Source organism: Chelonia mydas, chromosome 8 (genome assembly GCF_015237465.2).
Source record: "Chelonia mydas isolate rCheMyd1 chromosome 8, rCheMyd1.pri.v2, whole genome shotgun sequence".
Taxonomy (NCBI): Eukaryota; Metazoa; Chordata; order Testudines; family Cheloniidae; genus Chelonia; species Chelonia mydas.
Window position 1 is genome coordinate 77,448,663 of NC_057854.1, and position 26,658 is coordinate 77,475,320.

At 41.5% G+C, this 26,658-nt stretch overlaps 1 protein-coding gene across 5 annotated transcripts; it reads left to right on the forward strand.

Moving 5' to 3' along the window:
• Positions 1–3,804: 3,804 nt before the first annotated feature.
• Positions 3,805–24,714, forward strand: BCL10 (BCL10 immune signaling adaptor). 5 transcript variants are annotated; one of them, XM_037906961.2, is made up of 5 exons: positions 4,407–4,518; positions 6,649–6,699; positions 10,098–10,137; positions 19,679–19,967; positions 22,060–24,714. In XM_037906961.2, the coding sequence occupies exons 3-5, from the start codon at positions 10,132–10,134 to the stop codon at positions 22,416–22,418; spliced, it is 654 nt and encodes a 217-aa protein (XP_037762889.1). In that variant the 5' UTR covers positions 4,407–4,518; positions 6,649–6,699; positions 10,098–10,131; the 3' UTR covers positions 22,419–24,714. The 5 variants fall into 5 exon arrangements, with proteins under 5 accessions (XP_037762886.1, XP_037762888.1, XP_037762889.1 ...); XM_037906960.2 differs by lacking the exon at positions 6,649–6,699 and having other exon boundaries at positions 4,389–4,518; XM_037906958.2 differs by lacking the exons at positions 6,649–6,699; positions 10,098–10,137 and having other exon boundaries at positions 3,805–4,518.
• Positions 24,715–26,658: the final 1,944 nt, after the last annotated feature.

Sequence of the window (26,658 nt, forward strand, 5' to 3'; positions counted from 1 at the left end):
TGGAAACAGTCTGTTACTAGAAAAATAATGCAAAGTATTACATAATTAAATAAGGTGCTTCTAGGATAGTCTGTTGCAAAATGTTATAAAAAGCTGGTAGTTTCCTGTATTATAATAGTAATAAGTAATGTTTATTGCTTCTCCTTCGTAGATTCTTTATTTACCTACCAGACATGAAAAAGTCTTCAAAACTGTCATTGTCTTAACACTTTTATTAATAAACATTTTTCATCTGTAATTTGTCTACAGTAGATATTCTTTACATTTTCTACCATTGCACTACAATTCGTGCAGCACAACTAATGGTAGCAACGATGCTGATGTAGACAGGCTGCTGCTGATTGCCAGTGCTTTAACCATCGTGTGATTTAGACTTGCTCTGAGCAAAGTTAGGAAACATAGTGGTTAAAATGCCAGCTGATCTATGCTAGCATTTCCAGTGGTGCAGAGGCAACACTGGAATCTAATGCAAAATGATTGTGTAGAAAGAGCCCAAGTGTGAGACAATAGTGACCTCTACTGGCCACTTCCTTCACTAAAAAGCCATCATTATGTACCTGCACGCACTTCCAAAAGAAACTGTGTAACCTATTGCATCCAAATCTGAAACATTTCTTTAGACCTATAAAAGCTACCATTAAAGTACTGAAACAAAACATATACATCAAATTTTCTATAAAATTAAATTACTTCCTATAGCTCTCTGGATCTCTCTCCCAGTTTCTTTCTCAATTCTCCACTTTTCATTCTGTAGCCAATTTTCTTCAGTATCCATATTTTCCCCCGACTAGCTCCTCGGTATTATTTTCTTTCCATATTTTTTCTCCATCATCCTCCTTCTTGAAGGTGTTTTTCTAATCTGATTTGGCTTTTGTTCCCTTATCTAACTTTACTTTCAGTGTTTTCTCTCTCCCTCTCTGTCATGCTTGTTACCCGTCATTATGATCTCCATTTAATTTCTATACCTCTACTCCTGTAATGGTGTGTGATGATCTGGGGAACTCTATGCACATATTATGAATTCTGATACTGATATAATGTTATTAACCTGTTGCTATTAAAATTGCTGTATCTTGAATGTCCCTCTATGTGTATCCACCATTGATGAAAAGCCTTTCAGTATGTCCCTCCCAGACCAGGTACAATGGTGGATCATGAGAACTCTTCAACCACTTATTCAGAGTGAAGCACATTTGAACAATGGGACTAGAAGAAGATGCTGCATGCTCTTGTCTGAAGGCAGGGGGAAAGTGCAGAGATTGAAAATTCCCCAAGCAGGATAAAGAGAGAGAGGTAACAAAGCAGGAGGTAATGAAAGGACTGTGGGGGAAGACTCGAACAGTGGAAATTTTGGGTAGGACAGAGGAAGGAAAGGGACAAACTGGCCAAGGGCACAGAAGAGAGACGTGGGTGAGGTAGTATCTTTCACTGGACCAACTTCTGTTGGTGAGCGAGACAAGCTTTTGCACTTATACAGAGCTCTTCTTCAGATTCAGGCAGAGTATTCTGGAAGATTGGCATGTAACAGGGAATGTATAAGCATCTCCTTTTAAGTGTAAGAATGAGAACTGAGCTTATCAAGCCATTAAAGGAGTGGAGTTTGGAACCAGGAATCCATTTTCCCTACAAAAGATGTGTGCTTCTTAGATTCATTACAATATCTGACTCTCCCAACCACACCTTGAGGCACGTCTACACGTGCAAAGTTACAGCCCCGGCAGTTAGTGCCACTCAAAGAGTGCTGAAGGAAAACCGCTGTTGTGTGTTCACACTGACAGCTGCCTGCGCAATAGCATGTTCATACTTGTAGCACTATTCGAAGCGGTGCACTCTGGGCAGCTATCCCACAGAGCACCTCTTTCTCTTTTGTTGCTAAGACTTGTGGGAAGGCGGAAGGTGACGTGGGGCATCCTGGGTCCTGTCTCAATGCCCTGTGATGCATTGCTTTGCACCCCAGCAATCCCTGTGCTTCCATCCGCATTTGGCACCATCTTTCAATGATTTGTGCGCCCTGTCCTGCCTATTTTGGGCTGCAGGAACGGATCCCGAGCTGTTGACCAGTATGCTGCTCACACTGACCAACATGTCACAAGTGACAGTGGAGTTATTCCTTAAACTAGAAGGTCAACAGGAGTGCGATGTTGGGGTAGCTATGACATGAGATTGCCTATGGCATTCACAGAGGTGCTGACCACAGTGGAACGCCACTTTTGGGCTCAGGAAACAAGCACTGAGTGGTGGGATCACGTCGTGATGCATGCCTGGGATGATGAGCAGCGGCTGCAGAACTTTGGCATGAGGAAAGCCACATTCATGGGACTGTGTGATGAGCTCACTCCAGCCCTGCAGCGCAAGGACATGAGAATGAGAGCTGCCCTGCTGTTGGAGAAGTGCGTGGCAATTGCACTGTGGAAGCTGGCTACTCCAGACTGGTACTGATCGGTTGCTAACCAGTTCAAAGTGGGAAAGTTGACCGTTGGAGTCATGTTGAGGAAGCGTGCAGGGCCATTAATCGCACCCAAAAGACAGTGACATTGTGGATGGCTTTGCACAAATGAGCTTCCCTAACTGTGGAGGGGTGATCGATGGCACACACATTCCAATTCTGGCACCAGACCACATAGCCACCGAGTACATTAATCGCAAGGGGTATTTCTCAATGGTTCTCCAGGTGCTTGTGGATCACCATGGGCGTTTCACAGACATGAACACAGGCTGGTCTGGAAAGGTGCATGACACATGCATCTTTCGGAACACTGGCCTGTTCAGGAAGCTGCAAGCAGGGACTTTCTTCCCAGACCAGAAGATCACTGTAGGGGAAGTTGAAATGCCCCTTGTGATCCTGGGAGACCCCACCTACCCCTTAATGCTGTGGCTCATGAAGCCATACACGGGGCAACTTGACAGCAGCAAGGAGCGGTTCAACAACAGGCTGAGCAAGTGCAGCATGATTGTAGAGTGTGCATTTGGCCATTTAAAAGCCCGCTGGCGATGCCTATATGGGAAGCTGGACATGGCAGATGACAATGTTCCTATGCTTATAGCCACGTGCTGTATGCACCATAATATTTGTGAAGGGAAGGGTGAAAGCTTCACTCAGGGCTGGACTGCAGAGGCTCAGTGCCTGGAGGCTAAGTTTGAACAGCCAGAGACCAGGGCTATTACAGGGATGCAGTGTGGGGCCACACGGATCAGGGATGCTTTGAGGCACCAATTTGAAGCTGAAAGACACTAATATTGGTTGCTATGCTCAGGAGTGCAGTGCTTGTAATGCTAGGAGGTGATTAGTGCACATGATGCAAAAAGGGACCTTAACATAGTTGTATGTTGCTTTGCGGTGCTCTTTTTGCTTTCACTTAATAGAATAAAGACTGCTTTCAAACAAACTAACTCTGCCAGAGTCCTGAACAAATTAAGATGGTTGCTGTCTCAGAATGTCTGCATCAGTGCACAAGAGATCTCACTGGGTTCTTCTTTTTCCCGTGATGTGGTAATGTAGTACAGCCTGTTTCGCTGGCTCTGCTAAAAGGAATCTGAATCAAGTTTAACAGTTCTCGTCCCACAAGGCAGGGAGCTATTATTCAAAACTATTCTGGGCTGCAGCCAAATTCCCCTCCCCTCCTTTCATTTGCACACGAGGAAATGCTACATCCCCCATCAGCGGCCAGAGACACTAAAGGTGAAACTTGGAAGCCGGCATCTCACGTTCCGCCCGCAGCTTCCCGCCGCGCCGCGACCTTGCAGCGCAGGGCGGGGCTGCGGCCATGAAGATGTAAACAGCCGCTGGAGTTGCCAGGCCACGGGCCAGGAAGGGGCCTCGTCCGCAATGGACGGAGCGGAGCAGCGTCCCCCTCGCGGCGTTACTTCCCCTCTCCCAAGCCCGGGCGCCGCCCAGGCACGGCGGGCGAGAAGGGGAAATGGAGACCGCAGAAGGAAACTCTCACCGAGCCAGGCGTCGCCGCGAAACGCTTCGCTGCCCAGCCGCGCCGTGCAGCTCCCCGGCCCCGCAAGGGCCCCGCGGCAGGGACTCGCGGTGCACGGCGCGGGATGAAGAAGCGCGGCAAGCCGGGGGCTGCTGGGGGAGAAGGATGCGGGCGTGGCGAGGCAGTGAAAGGCGGGGGGGAGGGGCAGAGGGCTTTGGCACGTGCTACAGGCTGAGGAGCCGATGGGGGGCGGTTCTAGAGCGAGGCCACGCAGGGCTGTCTGAAGGGCAGGCTCGGGGAGAGGAAGCAGAGGGGCGGGCTCGGGGGCGGGGCGACGGGCTGCGGGCGCCCTGAGGCGTACATTGGATCGCAGGCAGCGCGCGTCGCCGGTGGGCGGGGCTGTTCTGCGAGTAAGCGGGGCTTCCCACGGCGCGCGCGCTGTGGCGGCGGTGGGCGGGGTCTTGCGGAGCCGGAAGCGCTGTCGTTACTCTTGCGCTGGGAGCCGCGGCGCGGAGCTTCCGCCATGGAGGGGCCCGGGCCTGGGCTCGCCGCGCGGCCGCTCACCGAGGATGAAATGGCGGAGGTGAAGAAGGAAGTAAGTGAGGCTGAGCTGGGGTCACGCGGGGCGGGGAGGAGGATACTAGTAGACCGGGGCTGGGGCGGTCCTCGTCCCCTGCCGCCGGCCGGCTGGAGAGGCACGCACAGCCCGTGCAGCCGCCCTTCCCGTATCGCTGGGGGGCCGGGACACGCGCCGGGAAATCCCCCCACCCCCCTCCGGCCCCCGCCGCTGGGGCGGGGCTAGGCGCGCGCTGTCACTGACTCAGGGGGAGGCCCGGGGGCCGTTGGCTCGGTTTGCCGGTGTCTAGCGGAGACCCCCTGGAAGTGCCGCCCCCGCCTCGCGGGGCCCACGGAGCCCCCCCGGGAAACGACACGCCCCCTGCGTTCCCCTTCGGTCTGTATCCGGGCGGAGGGCGCGCCGCTGACCGCGAGCTGGGTTCTCCCCTCCCTTGTCCTGGTCACGGGACACACGTAGGGGCCCTGAAACAAATAGTGCTCCTTCGGGCAGGATGTAGCGTGCAGCTCTGTTCTTGTTTAACATTTACACTGTAGAAAGGATGAGAGGCCACCCAGGTTGGGGCTGTTTGTGGTGGAAAGCTTAACAAAACTCCATGGCTTCATTTTGAAGGATCCAAAAGGCTTTAAGCAATAAGGCTGAAATTATTTTTAAATTGTATAGTTTGGAGCCAAATGCATGCCTGTTTGTGTTTTGTTTGTTAACTGTTTTAATGTCTCAACTTGATGTTTGTGGGGTCAAAATAACATGAGGTGTGGTGGTCTCCTGATCATCCAATACCTGGAAAATGGAATTGACTGCAGAAACCCAGATCTTACATTATTTTGACCCAGGGCCTTAACCAGGGTGAGTGGGGCAGCCCTCCAGGGCGCAAAGCTGAAGGGGTAGAAAAATGGGGCCACAAGTGGTGCATGGGGTGGGGGTACACAGGGTTATGTTCCCCCTCCCCTTATTTTTTTGTTGTTGTGTGTCCCCCAAATCCCAGACAGGCTGGGTGGCCCACTGAGGTGAGTCAGGGGGGTGGAGGTGGTGCACCCTCCCTGAGCCCTGCCATGCACGGCTGGCCCAAGCCACCTGGTGTCACCAGCCACCTGGTGTCACCACCCAGTGTTCCTCCCTAGGGCGGTTTGGGGCACACTCCACAGTTTGAAAACCTCTGTGGGGTGATCACATGCCTTCCTCCCTCCCTGAACCTTTAAATTGGGTCCCCCACACACTATCAACGAACAGTTAAGTGCTACCCCTGAATGGGGTGGGAAAATTATGGGGGAGGGAGAAGTATTGTAAGAGGTGCAAATATGCTTGCTTGCCCCGAGTGCTAAAATGCGTATTTAGGAGGTCAAAGCAGAGCCATAAGTGACTCCAAGGCATAAAAAAGTTAGTGGAAAAGACACACAAGGGATTAACAAAATATTGATATTCTAAGCTTTATTTTTGGTTCCTGTGGTACCTACCTACATTGGCTGAACAAAAACTATCAGCTTCCAGCAGGCAATATTATTTATTTACTGCTTATTCTCCAACACTATGGATGTTTCATTAATATACTTATAGATGGTTGGTGTCTCCATTCCAGCAGCATGGGGAAGGTCAAAGGTGGTGGGGGAAACCACTGCTTAATCTCTTTCAGGGTTCAGGTCACTTCACAGCTGCCATCTCTAAAACAGGAAGAAAGAAGCAGTCTCTAAAATGAATGAAGAGAAATAAATGTTACGGGAGTCACAGTTAAGAGCTCTGTTACATTAGTGCGGGAGGGAGAAAATAACTTGTGCCAATCCTGTAAACAAATACGCACATGCATAAAGTTAAGCATGTGAGTGTGTCCGCAGCATCAGAGCCCTAGATGATGGAAGATACGCTAGTGTATAATAGATGTGAGGACCCAGACCATTTATTTTGTTGTAATATTTGAATCATATGAGGTGTACAACATAGCATTGTACGTCAAACAATGTTACAGGGTACAGAGATGTTGAGAAAAGTGGAATGGAGATATCCAGCCTATCAAGATTAAGACAATTTGGCCACAAACTTTAAAAGCAAGAGGAGAAATTTTGTGTGAGACTCAGAAAATTAGGCCCAAGCAAAGATAAGATTTGATAGTTTTCCAGGATGAAAAATACATTTCTGTACTATGTAATCTAATTCTAGGCTAGACTGCAAAAACAGCCACTAGACTGGATTACTTCATGAAGCACAGAAGTAAGTTTGGACAGTGAAGTTACTGGTTCATTAATGATTTTTGGCAAAACCTGATGTAACTTGTGATTGGGGTCTTGCCCATTAATTTATTTCCGTTTTCATACACAGTGATTTCTAACATCTGTTTTGCATGTTGGTGTTACTGCTCCTTGTTGAAATTTGTTTTACTGAATCTCTGAGACTTACTGGATTGATTTTTCTTTGGTGGTAGTTTCAGTTATCCCACTTTCATCATTAGATGCTTTTTGTTAATTCAGTGGAGCATGTCTGTTTGACTTTGGTTTTGGTTTCTTAATAGTTGTTTTCACTGCTTATGTCATTTACCTGAAGTGCTTTGTCAGAATTTGTGGCACATAGTTTTTCATGTTCTTGCTTGCTGTTAAAGAACCACAAGAGTGAATAATAAATTTGATAGTTAACATCTGGTTATTTAAAATTCTAAAACCCCCTTCATCAATAAATATATTCTGATTTGAATGTAATACTTAATCTTTCAAATTTGTTATTGTGACAGCTATGCTTATTTAACAACATTGTTTTTGCAAAACGGAAAACTGCACGTATGCCACTTCAGAAACTAAGCAGAGTTGGGACAGGTCAGTGCTTGGATCAGAGACTTGTAGAGAAACATAGGCTGCAGGGAGTAATGTGAGTCAGTAAAATACATTATTCTGAGTTGGTAGTGAACCAGCGTCCCAGTTTGATGATGGGCCTGGGGAGGTGCTCTTTTAGATGAGTTGTAAAATGGAGGTGTAGACTGCTTGTGATCACTAGAATTGCCTAGAAGCAAGAATGTTAATTTTGGTGCCAGTTTGGTGCCAAATGCCAGTTTACCTACATTTTTCCCTGTGGTTTTTGTTATGTTTTTCTTATGTTCTTAACAGTTAAACATTTGCTGCATGTCACACTGGTGATAGCTGCATTTGAATGTGAAAACTGAATTAGTATAGTTATTAAAGTTTGGTTTTTTAAAATCCATCTGGATGAATCAGTATAACAAATATCTGTTTAACAAATAAGAAGCATCTGGCACTAACCACTATTGGAAGACAGGATGCTGGGCTAGATGGACCACTGGTCTCAGACATTGTGGCCATTCTTATGTTATGTTCTAATATAAGATCATTATTGATATTCTCTCATGCATTTGTTTTAATACTATAGAAAACAGACTGTCTCAAATATTAACTTCTTCCCAAACACACACTGTCAAAATGAAGTTAAGGTTGAGATTACTTAATAATTTGGGGTAAAATACATTGCAGGGATATTGAAATTATCCTAAAAACATGTTAAACCAGGAAATTCAGAGTTAAAATTAAACTGAAAAGAAATCTAAATGTTAAGGTATGAAAATGTATAGTTGGGGCACCCAAACAACTTTAACTCTGTCCTTTAGAGAAACCATCCAAAAAACATGTTTATGGTCTCGGTATTTGATGTCTCAAATTACACTGTTTTTTTTTTTTTTTTGAAAGACTCACTCATTAGATTCTTTCTTTCCCTCTCATTCAAAATGGCCATTGCCTCTCACTGTCCTTTAGACAGCTCCATTCAAATTTTCACTTTTTTTTACTGCAACTACACATTGAGCAAACAAGATGTTAGGATACATAAGGAAAGAGATGGACAATAATACTGAAAACATAATGCCTTTATATAAATCAGTGGTGCAGCCTCACCTGGAATAGCGTGTGCAGTTACCCAACCTCAAAAAGGATATTACAAAACAGGATGGGGTTTAGAGAAGAGCATTGAGACTGATCAAAGGCCTCGAAAAACTTATTAGAAGAGAAATTGAAAAGATTGGAATGGTTTATTTTAGAAGAGATATTAATAAGAGGAGACATGATAAAAGTACATAAAATTTTTGGTAAATTGGGAGCTTCCATTCTCCTTGTCTCAAAACCCAAGAACAAGGAAACATTCAATTAAATTAAAAGGTGGGGAATTCAAAATCAATAAGAGGAAACAGCATGGAAAAAGTATGTGTGATTAAGCTGTGGAAAGCGTTGCCACAGGAAGTCATGGAGGCCAGGAACTTTTCAAGACTGAAAAAGAACAGCAATGAACCACTCCGTGGAAGACATTTTTCTCAGTCCCAAAGTTTCCTCTTATTCTAAACTCTCAGTATGGCCAGCATACCTCTTAAGGCACAATTAATTTTACCTCAAAAGAGAAATTTTAGTGTGACAGATATAGCAGTTTCCTGCAGTATCCTTGGATGACTTCATTGTATTAAGTTTAGCATTATTGTGGGCTTGGAAACTCCCAAGTCTCTCATCTCAGGAGAGATGTGACAGATGTGACACTTGGGAGTTCAAAAGACTATATTCAAAGTGTGCCAGACACTTTGGACTTTTGGATCAATAAGTGTTAAGTGGTTTTCCTGGAGAATCTCTAGGGAGAGGTTAATGCAGATTACCCAACGCTGGTTATGGTATGCCCTGAGAAGAGTGTTGTCTGCTGATTACTTGTTACCAAGTAAGGTAACAAGGCCAAGATCAAAGGCCTATATAAAGCAACAGCTGACCTGCCCAGTTTGTGTTCAAGTTCTGGGTCTAAGAGGGATGAATTTGTAACCACAGGGAAAACCCAGTTGTGGGTTTTGAAAGACTAAAACCTACCGGAGCCCTACATTGGGGGGAAGGGAGAAGATGGTGGGAAACAGGGTGACTGATGGCAAGCTTTTTAGCATGTGTGTAGGTTCTTTTATTGTTTTAGTATGTTTTCTCTGTCCTGCTTTTACCTTAAAAATAAATATGCTTGCTTGGAAGGACTGTGTGATAACTTATAATCATGGGCAATACACAGAACATAGCCCTCAGAGAGAAAGCAAAGTGCTGGCAATGATCTTTTTAGGTGGTCTGGCTTGCGGGAGTATCACATTGTAAGGCAGGGAGTTGTGCAGCCTTAGGATCTCCAGTCAGGAAAGAGTGAGACACAGGATTCCACTCAAGAGAAGTGACATCTGGAAAATGTCTAAAGTGGGTGCCCTTGGTGGACTATGAAGGGGGAATACATTTGCAGTTGCCCTGAAACTGTGACACCTAGCATTTCCCTTCCACCCCCAAACCTTAGAATTATCTAGAACAATTATAAGTAAATTTTCCAGCATACACATTCAACATTACTACAAAGGTTTACATGATATCGTTCCTTGCCATTGTATACAAATCTCATGGGATATATGTTGCCAAAATAAAAAATTTTTTTAGTAGCATTGGTGTTCCTTGTGGTGTTGTGCTGTCCCTAGCTGCGGGCATCTGCCAATAAGTTGAAAGCAAATGATATAAGATACATTTCTGAATATTTATTAAAAAATTATGATTTTCCTGTGGTCTCTTGTGCGGTGCTATTCTTAGTTGCTCTATTTCCTGTACTTTCTTCCCTTTCAGATACTACATTGATGGGGCCCATATAAGCACCTAGATGAAGGTAGATAATATCTTGGCGTACTTGTACACTTATTTTAATTAAACACACTCCTTCCTTCTGATCTAGTACTGAATTATTATGCACCTGTGAATGAATTCTTTCAGCTGCATGGTTCCTTTTCTTACCTAGTTAACATTAGAACAACTTCGTAACACCTGATTCTTCCTGATTCCTTTATTACACCCCAGGGAAGCTGATGAGAGGGGCTAATACTTTGCAACCAGCAAGGCTAGAAGTTTTTTGGTTTTTTGAAGAAGGACCTCCCCCAATGCCTGTTAATCAAGAGTTCTCTTAGTGTTTTTAGCATCATCATAAAATGTTGGCTGCCTTGTTTTCAGCAGGTTGTCCTAAACTAGGCCATTCACTTGTCTAGAGCCTTAGGCTCAGTTTGTGAGAGCCTGAGGCTCAATTTTTTTTTAAAGTCCTTCAAACAGGACCCAGTTCATGTGCTGTTAACCAGAATATTGCTGCCAGCACCACTACTATCAATGGAAACTGATTTCCTTTTGTAAGAAAGTCTCTAACTTTTAGCAAATATCTTTTGTTCCCTTCTGTCTCTTCAAATCCCTGTCCTACTCCAAATTCCCCTCATGGTCTAGTGCAGTGGTTCTCAAACTTTTTTTTCCGTGGACCACTTGAAAATTGCTGAGGGTCTCGGTGGACCACTTAATGATTTTTCCAAATGTTGTTTGTACTGTTAGCTAACTATTGTAAAGTGCTTTAGATAAAAGCGCTATATAAAAAAACTTAATAATTAACATATTTTTGTTCTACAGATAAAAGCACACAACTCATATTAAAATATCTGTAGTCTTATCTTTCTAATGCGATGGATGTGCCCTCTCCCTCCCGCCACTGCAGCCCCCAAGCTGGGGCTGGGAAGGAGTGGGGTCTCTCCCCTGCCACAGAGCTGAGGCTGGGAAGGAGGGCTGTCTCTCTCCAGCAGCCGCAGTCTTGGAGCTGGGGAAAGTCACCTCTTTCTCTGCCCGCCTCAGCCCTGCACGTCCCAAAGTCCCCCCCCGCCCCCTTCTCACCCAACTGCGCCATCCCACCTACCCCTTACTCCCTCCCTCCCCCTCCCCCCCCCCCCCCCCCAGGCCACCACCTCACCTTACATATGCATCTTCTCCAGGGTCCAGGCACGTAATTAGTGGAGCCATGCCTGCATGACTCCACTAATTAAGTGGGTGGCCCTTCAGTCTGTTGTGTGTGGCCACCCAGGCGCGCATCTTAGAAGAAAATATCCACGGACCACCTGAATGGAGCTCGTGGACCACTGGTGGTCTGCGGACCACAGTTTGAGAACCTCTGGTCTAGTGTGCCTTAGTTTCTCCCTAACTCTTTCCCAGGGCATTTTCACTCTACTTCTGAAAGTACAGCTGAGAAGGTGTTCTGAGGAGGAGTAAAAGCACAGTACAGCTTAGTGAATTTGTCCTTGCTTTTGAAGGATGAATGGTGGTTGGTTTAAAAACCAGTGGTGAAATGAGAGACTGAGACACGTGTCAGAAATGGGACTGGTACTTGAGGGAATGGAGGATTAGAAAACTCTCCAAATTAGAATGTTTTCATTTTTAGTTTCCCCAAAACAATATATTTTAAAATACATTCCATTAACTTTCTATGAAAGAGGGCTTATTTGTATATATCCATTGTGCATGTGATATAATTATATGTAAGAAATGTGGGGTTCTTTTGGTTCAGAACGATTCATTTTTTTAAAAAGCACATTATATATCAGGCATGGTTTTATACCTATAGAGAAATAAGCAGTATCTAAAATTAGATAGTAAATGTAAACATCTTCTATGAAAATATTTTGTCTGCCAATCTGCTCAACATCTGACAGCAATGCAGTTTATCTGTACAGTAAGAAGGGTTATAGTCTAAAAAGTGGCTTTGTAAAATGGCCTTGTGGAGGTTTCATACTTCCTCCCTAACCTCTGTGTTAAACTTTTGCAGGTAAAGTTTGCAGGTAAAAATTTCTTTTTTAACTGCCACATCCACAAACTCACTAGACAAACAGTCAAACTGGGTTATTTCCATCTCATGTATCATCATAGTGCTAGGTTCTGCGAGCCATTCTGTGCAAATTGCATTGTCTTATTATATTGTGTCCCCATATAATACCATTAGCTATAGGTGGCTTTGAATGGGTGTTGCTGATGACAGGGTTCCACAGGTGTCACAGTAGATGTAAATCGGTTTGCAGAACTCTTAATCTCATGCATTCATTCCAGATATAAAAGAACCTAGCATGACCATTAGAGCCCTGTGTGAGTTGGGGGGAGAGGGGCTACAGTTTGCAAGTTTAAAAAAAAAAAAAAATCCGACTGAGATGTTAAATTTGTTTAGTCACTTTTTAGAGTAAACCTGTGCCTCAGGCTCCTCTGTGCTCACTTGGTACTACTGTTCTGTGACAGCATTCTTGTTTTTTGAGACAGCAGGATTCTTCCACATCTACAGTTCTTCTCAGTGTAAAATCCATTACGTTACGTCACAGTTATCAATATGTTCGAAAATAACATTACTAAAACTTTTTCTTTATTCAAGCAATAGCCCACTTATTGTCCTTATTGGTACAGTTTTTTTATCTCAGTCTTGATGACTGACTGACAAAGTTAAACACAGCACTTATTAAAGAACAAATGCATTAAAGTTATCAGCGTATCTGCTTATACGCTTTATTATGTATATAATTAGCACCCTACCAAATTCACACCATGAAAAATGAGTCACAGACCGTGAAATCTGGTCTTTTGTGTGATTTTTTTTTTACCCTATGCTATACAGATTTCACAGGGGAGACCAGCGTTTCTCAAATTGGGGGTCCTGACCCAAAAAGGAGATGCAGCGGGGTCAGAAGCTTATTTTAGGGGGTCACAGTATTGCCACCCTTGTGTGCTGCTTTCAGAGCTGGGTGGCCAGAGAACGACAGCTGTTGGCTGGGTGTTCAGCTCTGAAGGCAGCACACCGCCAGCAGCAGCACAGAATTAAGGGTGGCAATACCATACCTTGCCACCCTTACTTCTGTGCTGCTGCCTTCAGAGCTGGACTGCCGGAGAATGGCAACTGCTGACTGAGGGACCAGCAGCAATGCAGAAGTAAGGGTAGCAATATCACAACCTCCCCTACAATAACCTTGCAACCCCCACATAACCTAAGTTCCCTGTAAGCTGGCCGCGCAGCATCCGTTTTAGCGCCACACATCACCTCCATATTGGTGCACATAACAAAATTCATTCCGCACATGTGTGGGGAAAAATTAGAGGGAACACTGCCTATAACGCTTTTTTGGGTCAGGACCCCTAAAATAACACCATGAAATTTCAGATTTAAATAGCTGAAATCATGAAATTTATGATTTTAAAAATAATGTGACCGTGAAATTGACCAAAATGGACTGAATTTGGTAGGGCTCTCTATATAATGCTATCCCAGACACTATCTCATATAACTACGCTCTGTGCTGTTTTAGCAACAGTAAGCTTTTATAAAGCTGCGATCAATTGCCACATGTAAGCATACTGTGGTCTGTTATGCTTTTTCTCAGCGTGGATTTGATTTAAATCAATTGATTTAAATCATGATTTAATCACTAGTCAGGAAGACTCGATTTAATCATGGATTTCTACATTCTTGTTGGTTGTTATAACCTTACTGCATATTCTTCACAACTCGGAAATGTAGGTTTCATTTTTAGAAGGTACACACTATACATTTTTAAGTGATTTATTTTGAAAACTTTTCAGATTAGTTTTACAACTATATCAGAAAATGAATGATTGTGTGGTTATTTCATTTACCGGAGGTAACTGAAGCAGATATTTATGAAGTCATTGGGAGGCGAACTATTTCCAATTCAAAAGGTTAATCATTAATATTTGGAGGATTTTCTTGTCATGCTGTATTAGGAGGAGAACACCACCAGACAGACATTTAAATTGTTTTATTTAACTAAAACAATGTTATATATTCTGGATTTTTTTCCAACAGAGCAAATACAATATTTTAACAAAACAAGCAAATGAATTTTTGAATTTATTTAAACATTCAAGTTTTTTAAAATTAGGTTTGTTTTTGTTCAAATTGTTTTTAACTAAAATAGTTAAATGAAATATTTGTTTCAAAAAAACAAAAATTAAATTGACTATGTCAGCCAGGTCAACATGAGAAACTTAAAATATTGGCTTCTGCAGCTAACTCAGTCGTCTTCACCTTCATTTTCCTGTTTGTTCATAATCTGGAAAAGAAAAACAAGCTTTCCTGCTTTTTCAGGTCCCAAACGATTTCTCAGTTTGGAATGAATTAGTCCAAAGGAAGAAAATATTCTTTCTACACTGGCAGAAGAAGCTACTGCTGTTAAAAATGAGATTATCACTTCAACAGTCTCTGAATCCAAGTGCTTAAGTGATTTCCACCAGTTCACTGCTGTGACTTTCTTTAAAACATCATCAGCAAACATATATTTCTTCTAATAAATAAAAAACTTAGCTCTGAAGTTTATTATAGTTTGCATTATGGAGGGATGATGGCTAGATGTCTATGTTGTAGCTGGATGTGGCCCCTGGCCATAATTTTCCCACCTCTGCTCTAGACCTTTTGCACACTGCTCAATTTCTCTTTCATACACTTTATCCAGCAATTTGCCTGTGACATCTACTCTGGGGGGTGATCTGTATCCTGATCTTAATGACTGAACCATGTTAATGAAGTGTGGGTTCTCAATCATACGGAAAGGAGAGTTTGCTGCATAAACAAACCGGGCAATTTTTTCATCAATTACCTCTTTGTAATCTGCTGCTTCTTATTACAAGCTTATCTCTGGTTGTTTCTGGATGATGGAGATTTTTTTTCTTTTTGCTACAGGTAATATACTGTGGCTATGACGTATATGATGTGACTGAAACACTATCATTGGCAAATAACTCTGAAACTATAGAAAATTATGGTGGTCTTGAAGGTGGATAGTCTTCAGAATCCAGTATGTTGAGTATGGATTCTCCTAAACAAAATAAGTCAATGCAGTTATTTAATTATTATTACTGTACTGCTCATTTAGTATTACTCATTGCATTCACTGACACTCAGTACTACTTTAAAGGTTAAATTGTAAAAGGAAGATCTGCCTATTTCAGCTATTTATTTTTTTCATTGCAACTGCATCTAAAATGATAGTACCATAGTGTAACAACTATATTTTTTGCTCAAACATGAGAAATCAAGCATAGTCCAGAAGGAAGACAGGCAGTCCTTAAGAAAGAAGTATGAAATAAAAAAGTTTACCAACCTGAAGATCCTGCATGTTCAGACATGTTCCTTTCATCATCTTCAACGCAGCTTCCTCCTGAGAAGGAACATGTCTCATGATGTTTCATTCGGGCAACCAGGCCTTGCATTTCTTTGTTGCACTGTTTGCATTTTGCACACATGCCTCTTACCCACATGTTGAGGAACTTCATTAAAATATTCCCAAACTGGGTCTCTCTTACGGCCTGCTGCCATTACAGGTTTTCCCTTTTAGTAAGAGAATGATATGGTTGATCTCAAATCAATGAAGGCTACACTCAGAAAGACCTCAAGACTTCTGGAATATGCTGCTCAAACAGTTTCACTTTTGTTTCTGCTGCCTGTCCCTCCCTTCATCTCCAGACTACTTCTGCTTGTCCAGATCTATTCCACCCCCAACAATCTTCTATTCGTTGAACTTTTTGAAACTTTTCACTTTTAGAGAGAGGTAAGGGATTGACTCTGTGTACACAGATTTGCAGAGGGACAATAGGGTTGAGGTCTGTTATTTCTCACCTCTATATATATTTACTTATTTTAAAACATTTTTGCTGTTAACAAGCCTGGTCTCTCTGGAGAGACAAATCCACAGTTTGAGAACTGCAAAACTAAGCATCTCTGATGGTATCTTCTAGACTGAGCACTCAGTCCCATTGGGTAGATAGAAAGATTAACCTAAATAATCTATACAGAAGCCCCTGGAACCACATAAGATTGGGTTCCTAATCCATGAACTATTGGAACTCATTTACAAACTTTTCTTAAACGTTACATTAGAGGTGGGCAAACTATGGGCTGGGGGCCACACCCAGCCCTTCAGACATTTTAATCCGGCCCTCGAGCTCTAGCCAGGGAGCGGGGTCTGGGGCTTGACCCACTCTGTGCATGCCAGGGCTCCACGCATCTCCTGGAAGCAGCAGCACGTCCCCCGTCCACCACCTATGCATGGGGCAGCCAGGGGGCTCTGCACACTTCCTCTGCAGCTCCCATTACCCAGCAACCATGGCCAATGGGGGTTGCAGGGGCAGCGCCTGTGGATGGGGCAGTGCGCAGAGCCACCTGGCCGCACCTCTGCATAGGAGCCAGAGGGAGGACGTGTCGCTGCTTCTGGGAGCTGCTTGAGGTATGTGCTGCCCAGAGCCTGCGCCCCAACCTCCTGCCCCAGCCCTGATCCCCCTCCCACCCTCTGAACCCATCGGTCCCAGCCCTGAGCACCCTCCTGCACCCTCAACCCCAGACCCATCCCAGAACCTGCACCCCTAGCTGAAGCCCTCCCGCACTGCGACCCCCATTTCGTGAGCATTCATGGCCTGCCATACAGTTTCCATACCCAGATGTGGCCCTCAGGCCAAAAAGTTTGCCCACCCCTGCATTACATGAATATACTGTCTCATACTATAGAATTTAGAATTTATAATCCCTATTCAATAAAGGGATCTGAGCTATAATGTATCTTTATCTTTAAATATGTGTTTTCCTCAAAAAGCATTTTATCAAAAAAATCCGATTCTAAATAAAAAAAATTGTTTTGATTATTTTTTTTAAAAATGCATTGATTTTCATCCACCCTGCTTTTTCTTACAAATTTCTTTGACGCTTTCCAAGTGGTAGCAACAATTGGCGATCTAGAGTAGACAAATCACGAGTGGCAACCAGCTTTTATACTGCCATATCTGAGCAAACTGAGACCACCAGTAGTAGACCTGTACTAGATCCGTCTCTCTCAACCTTTCCAGACTACTGTACCCTTTTCAGGAGTCTGATTTGCATACCCCCAAGTTACACCTCACTTAAATTACTTGCTTACAAAATCTGACACAAAATACAAAAGTGTCACAGCACACTATACTTAAAAATTGCTTACTTTCTCATTTTTACTGTATAATTATAACATCATTTGGAATACAAATATTGTACTTATATTTCACTATGTAGTATATAAAGCAGTATAAACAAGTAATTGCATGAAATTTTAGTTTGTACTGATTTCACTAGTGCTTTATATGTAGCATGTTGTAAAACTCGGCAAATATCTAGATGAGTTGATGTACCACCCTGGAAGGCCTCTGCGTACCCCTAGGGGTACATGTATCCCTGGCTGAGAATCACTGTACTAGATCTCCCACTAATGGTCATGTGGTGATGTGAGATTAAAAAAAGGTCATCTAGTCATCAGCTCTGGTCATTAGCCAGCTGTTATGTCACATTAGGAACTGTACTCACGATTTGGCTCCATAAAATGCATTCATCCACCTGATGAACCAAGGGTATATCTAAACTAGGATAAAAGGTGAGTTTTTAGAAAGAGTTAGCTATCAGTGTTAGATAGTCAAGTTGAAGTTTAGGGTTCAGTTTGATCAGTGAACCAGTGTACATAAGGGAAGTTTTATTTTGGGGTTTTAAAATGTGTTAGGTAATGTGTTTTTTAAAATCTTTTATTCTAGTCTAGATATACCCTAAAAGAGCAGCTTTCTACCTCTCCTTTAGAGGGTGCTAGTACCTACTTGACTAGGTCTGATACATACACAGTCCAATAGAGAACAGTGGTATATACACATACATTAAATACAATAATTATTTTATAGTATCTTTTATATAGAAGAACTGGACCCACTTTAGTTTTCATACCAGATGGGGCTATATTTCATTACTGTCTGAAGTGTTCCTTATGTCAGTTTAATGTTTACGGTAAAGAATATGTAAATAAGATTTTATTAGACTTGTATATAATTCATTTTTCCTTTTAATTTTCAAAAGTGCGTAAAATAGTAAAATAATATGCTCTCTAGTTTGTCACTTTTAGTCTACTTGCCAGACATACAGTAGATCCTGGAACTGTCTCTATAGCATTATAGCTGTGCTTGCCACTTTATGGATATGAAATATAAGATCCCTGCCCCAAAGAAATTAGTCTGTTAAAAATTAACACAAGGAAAGATGAAAAATCATTTTTGGTGGGTGCATCAATATGCTATTGCCTTAAGCAACAATAGCTGGCTCTTGAACATGTGAGCGCTATGTTGACTCAAATTGATAAATCACCCTGTGTTGCTTTTTTTTCTCTTTAAATTTTAAGCAAATCAAATAGTTGCCCAACCAGTCATATATTAAGGCATTGGGCAAATGTTTAAATGCTCAGTACATTCCCACTGTTACAGTAGGAACCCTGCTTCATTCAGGACACAGGTCAGAGAGCATACAGGAAACAAAGTGAGACATAATTGTATTGTGCAGGGATCATGCATCATTCTGCAACTGTAACAGGGTAAATCTGGAGTAAATTATTACAATAGTGAAATTACCCTGAATTTTCATCAGTGTAACTGAGTAGAACTGGGTCCTCTGTGCACAGGATGGATGATGTAGTGATGTTGCAGACCTTCATCATGCATGGAGAGCTATCCAACCGGTACACTAAATGGGGAACAAATTATGTGACAATAAGGTGACCATATAATTGAAAATGACCCTACCATAAGGAATATGCATGAGAGCAGAATTAAGATGGCACACAACCTTACCTTTGGCATTTTTTTCTTTTAAAATGCACCACTTGTTTAGTGTGTGTGTGTGTGTGTGTGTGTGTGTGTGTGTGTGTGTGTGTAAAATTGACATTATCTGTATTCTCCCTCTCCTTCCTTTCAGTTTTTTCTTTGAAACAGGATGTTGGACCGAATCTCTTAGTAGCAATTCTCCCTCTAGCAATATGCATCACTTCATCAGAAGCAGCCATTTCCTGTTGAAATGATGAATCACTGACATTATAATGGTGTCGCTAAAAATTAACAATATTTAGCCATTTTTCCAGCAATTCATGGACTAATATTTAGTATGTAGTGTTTAAACACACTAATATCTGTCTTAATCAGGCATGAGTTAATAAATCCAAAGGCTGACCATCAGTAATTCTTGCTATACTGCACAGTTAAATCACAACTGTGTGAACACATTACTACTTAATATTTAAAATATATTTATATTTAATTTCCTCTGGGCCTTATTTAATGGAAGGCTGTTTACCTGAGAGAGAGATTTCACCAGGAGATACTTTTTCAAAAAAAAGTTATAAATACATTGTACAGACACACGGAGAATGGATCTCTGGCTGTTGGGTAACATGGCAGTGGGGTTTCTAATTCAGAAATGTAGGTTTATAATCCAGTATTGACATCTGAATTTGAAATGTGTTCCAATATATAGCCACACTGAAAATCAGCTAATGACAATAATGTTTTGGTTTTTTTGGTTTTTTTAGGCTTTAGAAAGGATGCGTCCCTATTTGTGTGACAAAATTATAGCTGAAAGACACTTTGATTACCTGCGTTCAAAGAAAATACTCACTAGAGAGGATGCTGAAGAAATATCTTGTCGACCCTCAAGTAGGAAGAAAACTGGGAAGTTATTGGACTACTTAGCAGAAAATCCAAAGGGACTAGATACTTTGATTGAATCTATTAGACGAGAAAGAACACAGAACTTCCTGTTAGAAAGGATAACTGATGTAGTGTTGAAAGTCAAAAATGAAAAACTTGAAGCTCTCAAAGGTGAGACGTTTAAATCGTTAAATGGCAAAGTAGATATTTATCTCAAAGGACTCTGTAAAAGTACGTAAACCAAAAAAAGTCTTACTGTAGATTTTAGCTTCAGAATTTCTTTGGCAATAGGGATATCACCTTTGAAGAAATTTCTTGCAGGACAAACAAACGACATTAGACTTGGATTTAAGGCCCTAAGGACAAGTAGCATGTCTTCCTATGTTTTTTTACCATGCTAACTACAGTGATGCTTAATAAATCACAAAAACTAATGGTCATGATTTGTTATGATGTACACAAAGTATTTTTGCATCTTGGTCTAAATCTGTAAAATTTTGCTTCCTAAGAGATTATATTGCAGAATTGGAGCTTGATCAGCTTTGCTGATGGGATTTCTCTGGGAATGCTTTTTTTTTTAAACTTACTATGTGCCTTAACATAAAATGAGCCTGTATTGGGAAACTAAACCGTCACTTTGTGTGTCAACATTAAACAAAGCGATAAACCCCAAAACCTTATGTAGGTATGCACATATGTGCTGCTGCCTCAGCCTAGCATGCACAGACAAGGATTTTTTATGTTGACACACAGGAAATTGAATCATGACTTGATGTCACAGTGTATTAAAAGTTGAAATTACATTGTAATCATAGCTCTAAAAAAATCCAGCAATTGGTTCTAAGAAATATAAGTTGAGGAAAAGATGAAACCTAGACGAAAGTAAACCTTACCAGATTCTTCTCTCCAGAGTTTACATCTTCCCTGTTTTGCCTGACTTTACTTACAAAAATAAGGCCCTGTTCCCAGTGAATTAGATCCATAGAACTGCTAGCTGAAGAATAAGTTGAAAAAATTTGTTTTTGAGTGTGAGGTAAAGAGAATTTTTAGCCTGTGTTCTCCTGCCAGACTAACTTGAAACTGAAGCCTTATTTATCTCAAGGACAGCGTATCCTTTTCAAGAGTTAATCTGTCTTTACTGATCCATAAAAACACATTCAAGTTGATTGTGACAGATAGTCATTGGTCTCCTAGAATGAGCTCTGTGTAAATCATGCAGGCCAAAATTTTCAAACCTGAATGCCTAGACCAGTGGTTCTCAACTGTGGCCCACCACTTGTTCAGGGAAAGCCCCTGGTGCGCTGGGCCGGTTTGTTTACCTACCGCGTCCACAGGTTAGGCCGATCGCAGCTCCCAGTGGCCGTGATCCGCCACTCCAGGCCAATGGGCACTGCAGAAAGCGGCGTGGGCCGAGGGATGTGCTGGCCACCCTTCCCGCAGCCCCCATTGGCCTGGGGTGGCGAACCCCGGCCAGTGGGACCCATGATCGGCCGAACCTGCGGATGCGGCAGGTAAACAAACCAGCCCGGCGCGCAAGGGGCTTTCCCTGAACAAACGGTGGACCGCAGTTGAGAACTACTGGCCTAGACTAAGGCTTCTAAATCCATATTTGATCACCTAAATATAAGCAGCTTAGTTCTCACAAGGCCTTGGCACCTGCAGCTCCTGCTGACTGCACTGGAATTTGTGATTCTCGGCATTTGTGAAAATCTGGCCACTTTAAGTAGTTAAATATGGATTTAGGAGCTTAATGTTAACAGTTCCAAAATTACTTCCATTGGTTAAAGTAGTAATAAAAGGAAAGAGAAGGTAGAAGGGATTCAGTTTCTGCAGCTTTTGTGCTGTAAAAAAAAAAATCTTACTTGCCATTTTCATAAATTTCAGGACATGAGAGAGAGGACAGGATTCCTGAGAGGAAAGAGGTGGGGTTAGGGATATTGGAGAAGATAGATGGGAACAAAATGGGAAGACGAAAAGGACAATTAGTTTTTGTGAAAGATTAACAAATTTGACTTACTAAATGTACATGTGTATATATGCCAAGTACTAAATTCACACTGGAATGGTGTGATGTCAGATGAGACTGAAGTTGACTGGAGAGGTGGTCTACAAGACTAGTGATCCACACTGATAAAATTTAAGTACCTATGCTCTAGTTTGATGGCTTTTAGAACATTTTAATAAATGCCATTGAAGTAATTTGAGGGAGAAACTGCCTAGCTACATAGAATATTGTAATAACATCCAGTCTGGTTTTGTTTAGGTCTGAGCTGCAGCAGCTGTATGACTTCATTGTATGGAGGAACAAATAATCTTTCTAGGTCGTATTCTGATGAATCCAATTACTATGAAAAAGTAAAAGAATCTACCCATAATGAACCAGAAGAACAGTTTAGTACAGCTGCTTTTGTGTCTGCTTCATCTCTTCGTTCAATGAATTTACCAATTGTGGAGATGGGAAGCACAGAAAATGCAGTCTTCTCAACCGCGCTTCCAGGACCTGGGGATCCTGGAGCACCCCCTCTTCCACCAGAACTGCAGTCTGAACAACAAGAAGCCAGTACCAGTTCAAGTGACAATCGTTTTCTGCCTTTAAGATCACGTTCTCTTCTACCACAATGACTTCAATGACTCTTTTTCCTGTCTGTTCACTTAAAGGGGGGGTGTTGTGAGACTTTTACATATCTTTGCAGGCGGCATACAGAATGTTTCCAAACTGTTAAATCACAAATAGGGGGAAATAGCCTATATGAGTTGCCAAAAAAAAATTTTGTTTTAAAAATCGTAATCAATGGATTCTATATCTGACAGTTTCTTTAGTTTCTGGAAGTCTTTAGATGCCACTAGTGCTCTACCTTGTTTGGGGGGTGTGGTTTTTTTTTAATTAAAGGATTTCATGTTAATGTCATTACTTAAATTGTTCCAATCAATGGAACAAATGTTTATCCTCCAACAGTAACAGATTTTGATATTTTTAGCAAGTAGAGGGGAAATGGCTTATAACAAAAGAGAACACTTTAAAAGGACTTTCTCAGAACTTATACATTTGTACTACTTCTAAAAGTTTGCCAAACTACCTTTTATGTGGTATAGAGTAAATTCTTCCCTCAAACTTATGCACACACCACTCCACTGGGAGGGCAGAATTTGGCTTTGTAGCCATGCATTTTTTTTAAATGCTTATTGTCAAATAATTCTCAATATGCTAATTTTCTGAACCTTGTGCTCTAGTTTCATCCAAACATGAAAGGCAGATACTACACTGATTAGAATTCATATATGCTAAATGCATTTTCACATACTGTTTTTAAATATCATTGGTTTGAGATGCATTTGTTTTAATTTAAATTTATATTAATAGTGGAAAGGTATGTCAGCTGTTCAGATCCCAGTAAGGGAGTTGCTCAGTAGCTTATTTATAAAATGCCTTTATTTAAGTAAGGGCATGCTTCTGTAAGGAGCAAAAGGTGCAGTATTTAATGGGTGGCCCTAGTAGGAGGATGTCTTTAACTGAAGTACTCAAGTAAATATTGCACTGCAGATACTTAATTTTTACACCCTACAGTAACAGGTTTACATTCAAAGTGATTTAGAATCTAAACCAAGTTTTAACTATTTTAACATGGGAAAAGTTCTCATCTCCTGACATAGTACAATATGTTTAATCCTTTCATACTTTCCTTCTCATTCTAATCCTCACTTTGTAAGATTGAATTTTAGAAGATTAAGTGTAGAAGTGCAAAATGACTAATTTAAAAACTGTATTACTCAGGATTATGTACAGTTATCTTAACACAGCAGAGTATTTTTCTGAAGTTACATTTTCTGTTTATCAAGAGGTAGACTGGATTTTATTTAAAATGTATAATTCTGACACTGACTGCTACAGTAGGATAACAAGTATTCTAGTCTGTCACACCCGGATTCCATTTCTAATGCTAATTCTCCTGCAGAGGCTATATGCTCAGCCTCGACTTCAGAGGAGAGCTGCCTTACGTTGTTCATGGGTGACATCAGCCAAAAGGAGGCTGGTCCCATTTGAAAAGTAATCAACAAAAGTGTCCTATAGCTATTTGTTCATGTCTCACTAGTCCTTGGTTGTTAACTCAGTTCAAATAAACTGTCAAGTTTAATTGGAATACCATGTAGAAACTTCTTTAGTATAAGAATGAGAGAACTTACATATGACAGAAATATGGGCTGCTTTTATCAGTATATGACACCAATCACTGTTTTCAGGTATCCATCCATCTAAAGCACACTGAGCCTGATTTTCAAAAGAGTAGATTACCTACAAATCTATTGACTACAGCTTGGAGTTGTAGGTCTCAGAACTCTTAAAAATCAAGCTAAGTGTCTTAACACCCTACATTTTGAACATTCCCAACCATTTTTTATGAACTCTGCAGGTATCTATTGTAATTTATTTTGCTATCCTGTTGGAAGTGATTATAGAAATTAGGCTAATTTACTCTATCTGGATCTGAGCCTGAGAATTGCTGAGAGCCTTGCAATCAATGCACCCAGTTCGCCTTCCACTCAAACTAATGCTAAAACTTCTTTGGGAGCAAGAGCAGGCCCATTGAGAATTGAATGGTTAAGCAATTGATATGATGTACTTAATCTCTCATGGGATAGGGTTCTGTGGTTACAGGAGATCCGCAAAAATTGGGTGAATGCTGGAGAAGGAGGGGCTGATCCTATGTAAACCAGAAATGTACAATGTACATGGGTTCATAATGTGAATGTTAGAGATTTGCTAGATAACTACCAAATGTCTGTAGTGAATGTGTACCACAAACTCTACATGTGCAGTAATTGCTCCATTGTATTAACCTGAGATCTGTAATGAATGTGTGTAATATTACCAAATGCTTGAAACCTATGCATTTTTTAAACAAAGACTTAATATCACAAACTGTTGAAATAATTCTTTTTTTTTTTTTTTGCATAATTGCTTGCGTCTCTCCTCCACACCCTCCCCATTACCTTTCTTTGTGGCTTCTGTCATATTAAAACAAAACATCTCTGGTCTGAGCTGCTCAAACTGAGGCTATAGATATAGATGATTGCAATACGCTAATTTACAACAATTCCATGGCATTGAACTCTGGAGACTGTTGAGGAAGAGGTGTGCTTGTTGAGGAGTACTCCCCTAACTTGTCCACTTCACAACTCCTGATTCTTTTGAGTGCCCATCCTTGAGGCTTGAGCAGTCCATGGAACCCTTCCTAGGTTGGAGAGACTCCAATGTGTAATTTCTAACCTAATCTCCAATAGCATGAGCTGTAAAAAAAATAAATGCACACTGATCATCTCTCCATTGGCAGAATGATAGAACTATCTTCCCTCATCTGCTGTGTTTGGGGAGGGACGGGGTGGGTGGGTACAAGGACTTAAATCAGGCTTCATGCTGCTTCAAGTTTCCTGACTGATCTATAGAAGGTGCTGTGTTGAGCCAGACCCTGTTGGCTAAGGTAGAATTATACTCACCTGGGGAAGAACACACATCTTTAAAATGGAAAAGGTAGAAAGAAAAGGAGTACTTGTGGCACCTTAGAGACAAACAAATTTATCTGAGCATAAGCTTTCGTGAGCTACAGCTCACTTCATCAGAAAGCTTATGTTCAAATACCTTTGTTATTCTCTAAGGTACCACAAGTACTCCTTTTCTTTTTGTGGATATAGACTAACAGGGCTGCTACTCTAAAACCTGGAAAAGGTCGGAGGCTGGAGAGCTTCTGACCCAAGTTTGTGGGTCTAAGCAAGGGATAATGTTATTTTTAAAACAATTACCTAAAATGATTTTGATACACCCCTTAATATTAGGGTAAACACAGTTTAATATCTCTACAGTGGAGTTAGCTGGTTATATAACCTAGGTGTTTAATCCCCCTCAACTAATGTGATAGTAATTGTTAAACTAGGTGTTAAGGGTGTTAGCTAGGTAGAATTTAAAAAAGGCGGCACTGGCCTTATCTACATGACTTTTCAAACAACATATTAGAACATGTTTGAAAAGTTTAGTGTAGAGAAAGCATTGTATATTTTAACACAGGCTAAGTGGTTGGGTTAAAGCTTAAGTACCTACGAAGGTGACCGGTTTAGCATGTTTTAAAGCAGTGGTTCTCAAACTTTTGTACTGGTGACCCTTTCACACAGCAAGCCTCTGAGTGTGACCCCCCCCCCTTATAAATTAAAAACACTTTTTTATATATTTAACACCATTATAAATGCTGGATGCAAAGTGGGGTTTGGGATGCAAGCTGACAGCTTGTGACCCCTACCCTTATATAATAAGCTCATGACCCCCTGAGGGGTCCCAACCCTCAGTTTGAGAACTCCTGTTTTAAAGATTTCTCTATACTAGATTTTTCAAAGGCATTAGACTGTTAGTTCACATGCTTTTTATTCTTCTCTAGATAAGATCTGTGTGTGTGTGTGTATATACATATATTTTTAAAGCAAATATATTTCTCAGCATTACCTCCTGTGTTGGATCAAATAACTGTAAAATGTAAGCTCCAATAAGTTTGCCTTTGTTGTACAATGTAGCCTACTCCTGAATACAAACAAGATCTCAGCTGAGGCAAACAAAATAGAGAGGCTCTTAGTTTTTCCATCAAATATAGGAGTACTCCAACTGCAAATCTGTCTATTTGCCTGAAGCTAATCAGAGAACACTAAAAATAAAATAAGCTTATTGGAACCCACATGAAAATAAAGGGTTTGAGCTTATTGTACTATCGATTGTTATGGAATAACCTACCCAGAGGGCTTTTTTACACTAACTCAGTGGTTCTCAAACTGTGGGTTGGGACCCCAAAGTGGGTCGCAATCCCATTTCAATGGGATCACCAGG